The sequence below is a fragment of the Nycticebus coucang genome, chromosome Y, assembly GCF_027406575.1.
Source record: "Nycticebus coucang isolate mNycCou1 chromosome Y, mNycCou1.pri, whole genome shotgun sequence".
Lineage (NCBI taxonomy): Eukaryota > Metazoa > Chordata > Mammalia > Primates > Lorisidae > Nycticebus > Nycticebus coucang.
The window spans coordinates 29,531,053-29,538,574 of NC_069805.1; the positions used below are offsets into that span (position 1 = coordinate 29,531,053).

Below are 7,522 nucleotides of genomic sequence, written 5' to 3' on the forward strand. Positions count from 1 at the left end.
ACCTGTTCTAAATGAAACTTCAGCCTTTAGCTTGCATAGTGATTTCTTTACAATTAAGCAAACAGCAGCAGAAGACCATGTCAGTTGCTTCTCTCTTCCTGGAGAAGCAGGCAGGATAAACATATTTTAGGAGATTCTCTGTGTTGAATTTGAGAAGTGGAACAAAAAAACCTGGTCTTCTCCATTCCAAATTATGGAGGTAATGTGTAGAGAAAGAGATACCCACATTTAAAGAATAGAGAAAGTGGCTGGATGAAGGAAGTAAGTAGGACTGCCTGCTGTAGGAGAAGACACACAGAGATAACTCCCACAGTCATACAGACACACTAGGCCAAGCCCAGAGGCCAATCAGTAACAGCACACCTCACTCCACCATGTTCATTCCAGTTATAGAAAATTTTGAAATGAAACAAATCAGAAATTAAAAACATAGTGAAGGGACATTTGCCAAATTGGTGTATTGGAATGATCCACTTGTGTATTTCCACACAACAAAAATAATTTGGTAACCATTCATGGATCAAATACATTTATGTAAATTTTGGTAGGTAAATAGAAGATCTTATAACACTAATAGAACTCAGGACCCAGAAGGGCCAGATTCTCATCACTCAGGTGGCAAAGTTAAGGATCCATGGTCCTGGCCCAGTGCCTGTAGCTCAAGCATTTTCCCTGCACTGTCTATTAATATTTGGCATGGGAGAATTTTTTATGAGGAGGACCACCCCTAGCAATTGAAGCAACACCAAAAATATGTCACTTGGATCTGAAAAAAGCTTATGCACAGCCAAGAGTCCAGTAAGTAAAGCCAAAGACAGCCTTCAGAATGGGAAACCTTCATAACCTTGCAGGTTATGCTTCTGACAAAGGTCTGATAACTAGAATACACAGACAACTCATACTAATCAATTAGAAAAGAATCAATAAATCCATTTCTATGTGGGCAAGAGACTTGAACAGAAACTTCTCTGAAGAAGACAGGCGCATGGTCTACAAACACATAAAGAAATGATCATCATCTTTAATCATCAGAGAAATGCAAATCAAGACCACTTCGAGATGTCATCTAACTCCAGTAAGATTAGCACACATCCCCAAATCCCAAAACTACGTATGTTGGCGTGAATGTGGAGAGAAGGGAACACTTCTACACTGCTGGTGGAAATGCAAGCTAATATGACCTTTTTGGAAAGACGTTTGGAGAATACTCAAAGAACTAAAAGTGGACTTACTGGTTGATCCTGCAAGCTCTCTTAGGCATATACCCAGATGATAAAAAATCATTTTACAACAAAGACATTTGCACCAGAATGTTTATTATAGCCCAATTCATAATTGCCAAGACATGGAAGCAGCCCAAAGCAACCCATCGACCCACGAACAGGTTAACAAATTGTGGTATATGTACAACGTGTAATACCATGCAGCCATAAAAAAGATGGAGACTTCACATTTTTATGTTTAACCTGGATGAAGCTGGAGACTTCACATTTTTATGTTTCACCTGGATGAAGCTGGAACATATTCTTCTTATTAAAGTATCTCAAGAAAGGAAAAAAAATGTATCCAATGTACTTAATACTCCTATGAAATCAGTATATAATCACCTACACATTCATAAAAATGGTAAAACATAACTATAGTCCAGAAATAAGGAGAGAAGAGGAGGGAGAGGGGAAGGTGGAAGCTGGGAGAAGGGAGGGTATTTGGGGGACCTAATCAAATGTGCATAATGCAATGATATTTTTCTTTTCTTCTCTTCTCTTCTCTTCTCTTCTCTTCTCTTCTCTTCTCTTCTCTTCTCTTCTCTTCTCTTCTCTTCTCTTCTCTTCTCTTCTCTCACAGAGTTTCACTATGTCACCCTCAGTAGAGTGCTGTAGCATAACAGCTCATAGCAACCTCAAACTATTGGGCTTAAGCAATTCCCTTGCCTCAGTCTCCCACGTAGCTGGGGCTACAGGTGCCCACAATGCCTGGCTATTTCTTTGTTGCAGTTGTCTTTGTTTAGCAGGTCCAGGCCAGGCTTGAACCCAGCAGCCTTGGTGTATGGGACGGGCGCCCTAACCACTGAACTACAGGCGCTGAGCCAATGATACATTTCAAAACTATTAAGAATAGAGTATAGACGGTACCCTTAGCTCAGAGGGTTGGGCACCAGCCACATACACCAATGCTGGCAGGTTCAAACCAAGCCCAGGTCAGCTAAAGCAACAATGACAACTGCAACAACAACAACAACAACATATACCTGGGCATTGTGGCAGGTAACTGTAGTCCCAGTTTCTTTGGAGGCTGAGGCAAGAGAATCACTTAAGCCCAAGAGTTTGGGGTTGCTGTGAGCTGTGAAGCCACAGCACTTTACCCAGGGTGACAGCTTGAGACTCTGTCTCAATAAAAAAAAAAAAAAAAAAAAGAGGGTGGCGCCTGTGGCTCAGTTGGTAAGGCGCCGGCCCCATATACTGAGGGTGGTGGGTTCAAACCCCGCCCCGGCTGAACTGCAACCAAAAAATAGCTTAGCTGGGCGTTGTGGCGTGCGCCTGTAGTCCCAGCTGCTCGGGAGGCTGAGGCAAGAGAATCGCTTAAGCCCAGGAGTTGGAGGCTGCTGTGAGCTGTGTGAGGCCACGGCACTCTACTGAGGGCCATAAAGTGACACTCTGTCTCTACAAAAAAAAAAAAGATCGGGCTTCGGGCTCACCGGCAGGCGCTTGGCAGGGACCTGTGAACCTGGTGGCGGCCGTGGCAGCTGACTCCGCGGAGCGGCCGAACGTGCTTCTCCCTGCCTGGGCCTCTTGCGCTCCGAGCTGGCGCGGTGGGGCCGTGGCGGTGTGGGAAAGGCGGCGCCGCCTTGGGCCCCTGGGACGCCGCAGCTGAGGTAGTTTCCGCCCCCGGAGCCCGGGCTTCAGGCTGTCCTCCAGTGCCCGTAGGGATGGGTGAAGCCCACCTGGCCTGTGGCACTTCTCCGTGGCCGTCTTCTCACTAGGGCCCTACAGCGGCATTAGGATGCATCTCTCAGCAGTGTTCAACGCCCTCCTGGTGTTGTTGCTGGCGGCTGTCCTGTGGAAGCATGTGCGGCTGCGGGAGCACGCGGCCGCTTTGGAGGAGGAGCTGGCCCTCAGCCAACAGGCTGCAGAGCCAGCCCCAGCGCTGAGGATCGACTACCCCAAGGCGCTGCAGATCCTGATGGAGGGCGGCACACACATGGTGTGCACAGGCCGCACACACACGGACCGCATCTGCCGCTTCAAGTGGCTCTGCTACTGCAACGAGGCCGAGGAGTTCATCTTCTTCCACGGCAACACCTCTGTCATGCTGTCCAACCTGGGGTCCCGGCGCTTACAGCCAGCCCTGCTCGACCTGTCCACCGTGGAGGACCACAGCACCCAGTACTTCAACTTTGTGGAGCTGCCCGCCGCCTCCCTGCGCTTCATGCCCAAGCCAGTGTTCATGCCCGACGTGGCCCTCATCGCCAACCGCTTCAACCCCGACAACCTCATGCATGTCTTTCACGACGATCTGCTGCCGCTCTTCTACACACTGAGGCAGTTCCCTGGCCTGGCCCATGACGCCCGGTTCTTCTTCATGGAGGGCTGGGGCGAGGGCGCACACTTCGACCTCTACAAGCTCCTCAGCCCCAAGCAGCCTCTCCTGCGGGCACAGCTGAAGACCCTGGGCCGGCTGCTGTGCTTCTCTCATGCTTTCGTGGGCCTCTCCAAGATCACCACCTGGTACCAGTACAGCTTTGTCCAGCCCCAGGGCCCAAAGGCCAATCTCCTCGTCTCGGGGAATGAGATCTGGCAGTTTGCACGGTTCATGACAGAAAAACTGAATGTGAGCCAGGTGGGAGCCCCCCGGGCGAGTCGTACATTCTGGTCTTTAGCCGCACCCAGAACAGACTCATCCTGAATGAGGCAGAGCTGCTTTTGGCACTGGCCCAGGAGTTTCAGATGAACAGTGACAGTGTCCTTGGAGGACCACACCTTTGCAGATGTTGTGCGGCTGGTCAGCAATGCCTCCGTGCTAGTCAGCATGCATGGGGCTCAGCTGGTCACCACCCTCTTCTTGCCCCGTGGGGCAACTGTGGTTGAGCTCTTCCCATATGCTGTCAATCCTGACCACTATACCCCATGTAGGACACTGGCCATGCTGCCTGGCATGGACCTCCAGTATGTAGCCTGGCGGAACATGATGCCAGAGAACACAGTCACACACCCTGAGCGGCCCTGGGATCAGGGAGGCATCACCCACCTGGACCGGGCTGACCAGGCTCGTATCCTGCAAAGCCGTGAGGTCCCACGTCATCTCTGTTGCCGGAACCCCAAGTGGCACTTCCGAATCTACCAGGACACCAAGGTGGACATCCCATCCCTCATTCAAACCATACGGCGTGTGGTGAAAGGTCAGCCAGGGCCACGGAAACAGAAGTGGACAGTCAGCCTGTACCCCGGCAAGGTGCGGGAGGCGCGATGCCAGGCGTCGGTGCAGGGAGTCTCAGAGGCCCGCCTGTCCGTCTCTTGGCAGATCCCGTGGAACCTCAAGTACCTGAAGGTGCGAGAGGTGAAGTACGAGGTGTGGCTGCAGGAGCAGGGCGAGAACACCTATGTGCCTTTCATCTTGGCCCTGCAGAACCACACCTTCACAGAGAACATCAAGCCCTTTACCACCTACCTGGTGTGGGTCCACTGCATCTTCAACAAGACCCTCCTGGGACTCTTTGCAGATGTGCTGGTGTGCAGCATGGAGCAAGAGGGCCACCCAGGCCTCAGGAGGTGGCTCCTCCAGCCATCGTCCTCAGGCCCCCTGAGCCCCGCTGTGCTATAACTTCTGTTTGTTATTTATTGACAGGTCTGTGCCAGACCTGTGCCTCCATGTTGTCTTACAGCGCCTAGGGTATGGGTTTCCAGTGCTCCTCTTTTCGCCAGAGAGATAGGACCCCAGCCCTCCTCCCATCCTGATCATTTGTACCCCTGGAGAAGTTCCTTAGCAAAGAGGAGGAAGGAAAGTAAGAATCCCAAGGAACCCCTTTGGCTAAGTGATCATGCTGTGTCCAGCTGAGTCCTTCTGGCATCCAGATTTCTGAAAAATGAGTAATCATGAGGTTTTTGGGGTGGGTGATTCATCAGCTTCCATCCCCATGAAATTTCCTATAGCCCAGTGATGGGAGTGTTTGCACATCCATTAAATGATATAAGCATCAAAAAAAAAAAAAAAGAATAAAGTATAAATGTCTTACCACAACAAATAAGTAAGTGAGGAGATGGTTATGTTAATCAGTTAAATGTAAGCATTCCACATTGTGTATCAAATCAGCACATTGTACCCCATAAAATGCATTAATGTACACAGCTATGATATAATAAAAGAATAAAAAAAAAGAAGTGTGGCAATGATGCTCAAGGGTAGTAACTTTTACTTGTAAGATGAATAAGTTTTAGAAAACTAATGTACAGCATCATGCCTACAGTTAATAACACAATAAGGTGAAAAATAATATGGTAATGTTTTGTATGCTTAAAATTTGCTGAGATAGTGTTCTCACTATAAATAAATAGTTAATATGTAAAATGATGGATGCATTTACTACCTTAAGGGTATTATTTCAAAATGTACATACATATCAAATTATTACCTTATACATAACAAATATATATAGTTATCCAATTTTATTTGTGAAAAAAATCTCATGTTATACACATACAAACACATTTGCACATACATACACATGAAGGACATATTTCTGATAACTTACCGTAGAGGATAAAATTATGAAATAAAAGTTATCAAAATATCAGGTATCAATTGGGAGTATAATATATGCTCGACAATTCTAAGCTTCTCAATGACGTAGTACATTTAAGAATTATATGAGATATATAAGCAGATAAAATAAACTTTATTACAGTTGAAATTTGGGCATAGAGGATCTAAATTTCTAATATTATTTTACACTAGGAAAAAGAGTATGTAGCAGTAAAATAACTTTAGTATTTTTAACACTAGTTCCATTCTGTCACCCTGGGTAGAGTGCTGTGGCATCATCATAGCTTGCAGCAACCTCAAACTCTTGGGCTCAAGTGATCAACCTGCCTCAGTCTCCTGTTTCTGAAACTACGGGCACATTAGATTTTCTTATATTTAGGAACACACTAGGTGTTTTTATAAATTACTTTGTGTTTTTATAAAATTAGTGAGTCTGAATTTCTGTAAAATCATGTCTGAATTGTCCTTAGAATTAAAAATCATAAAGAAGAAAACATGGGTGGTGCCTGTGACTCATTGAGTAGGGTGCTGGCCCCATGTACCGAGGGCGGCCAAACTGCAACAAAAAAATAGCCAAGCATTGTGGCTGGTGCCTGTAGTCCCAGCTACTGGGAGGCTGAGACAAGAGAATTGCCTAAGCTCAAGAGCTGGAGTTTGCTGTGAGCAGTGACACCACGGCACTGTACTGAAGGCGACAAAGTGAGACTGTCTCCAAATTTAAAAAATAAAAAAGAAGAAGAAAACATAAAAAACCTGTTCTAGTGTTTCTAGAATTTCTGAAACAACTCTCACTATTTCTCCTATTCCCTTCACACATTTCAGACATGAAGGGAAAAAAAAAAGGACTTAAGAAATGGAACTGGGTATGCTGGCTTAGCTTGTAATACCAGAACTTTGTAGGTCAAGGCAGAAGGATCAGTTGAGATCAGGATTTTGAAATCAGCCCCAGCAATGTAATGAGAACTCATCCCCAGAATGATAGTAATAATGACAATTACTATTATTAGCTGGGCATTGTTATGCATGCCTGTAGTTGTAGCTTCTAAGGAGGCTGAGATGAGAGGATCACTTGAACCCAGGAGTTTGAGATTGCAGTGAGCCATTATCAGCCACTGGACTAAAGCTGGGGCAATGGAGCAAGACCCTGTCTCAAAAAATTGGTTTAACATAGAGCTCTTCAAAGAATATGTACAGGTATTCCTATATCCTCCAAAATCAATGAAAATGCTGTTAGATAATTTAGTCTCTTATAACCGAGGAAAAGATGTTTAGCTCTTCACTAAGTTTTAAGGAATATCACTGCAGGTGGTAGGAGAGTTGTTAGAGAATTTAACAGAATGGGAAAGAAAGATGTTCCTCTGAGAGAAAAAGACATACTCACCCTTCTCTAAAAATTTTCTAATGAAGCAGAGCTTCCCAAACCACTATTTTTTTTTAATTTTTTTTATTAAATCATAACTGTATACAATGATATGATTATGGGGCATCATACACTCACTTCATAAACCATTTGACACATTTTTATCACAGTGGTTAACATAGCCTTTCCGGCGTTATCTCAGTTACTGTGCCAAAACATTTACATTCTACATTTACCAAGTTTCGCAAATACCCCTATAATATGCACCACAGGTGAAGTTTGACTTTCTTGTTGACTTTTGAACCACTCAGCTGCTTAGTTCACTCTCACCTACTTGAGAGTAAAATCATAAAATAAACCAAAAAGATTTCTCCTATTAAGTGTCAGTCCATTTATTCTACAGAA

At 45.6% G+C, this 7,522-nt stretch overlaps 1 protein-coding gene across 1 annotated transcript; it reads left to right on the forward strand.

Annotated features, from left to right (window-relative positions):
• The first annotated feature begins 3,000 nt into the window (after positions 1–3,000).
• On the forward strand, positions 3,001–4,818 carry LOC128579046 (protein O-linked-mannose beta-1,4-N-acetylglucosaminyltransferase 2-like). The gene is given in 3 exon segments (XM_053581342.1): positions 3,001–3,847; positions 3,850–3,946; positions 3,948–4,818. Coding segments are annotated over 3 exon segments (1,815 nt in total).
• The last annotated feature ends 2,704 nt before the right edge of the window (positions 4,819–7,522 follow it).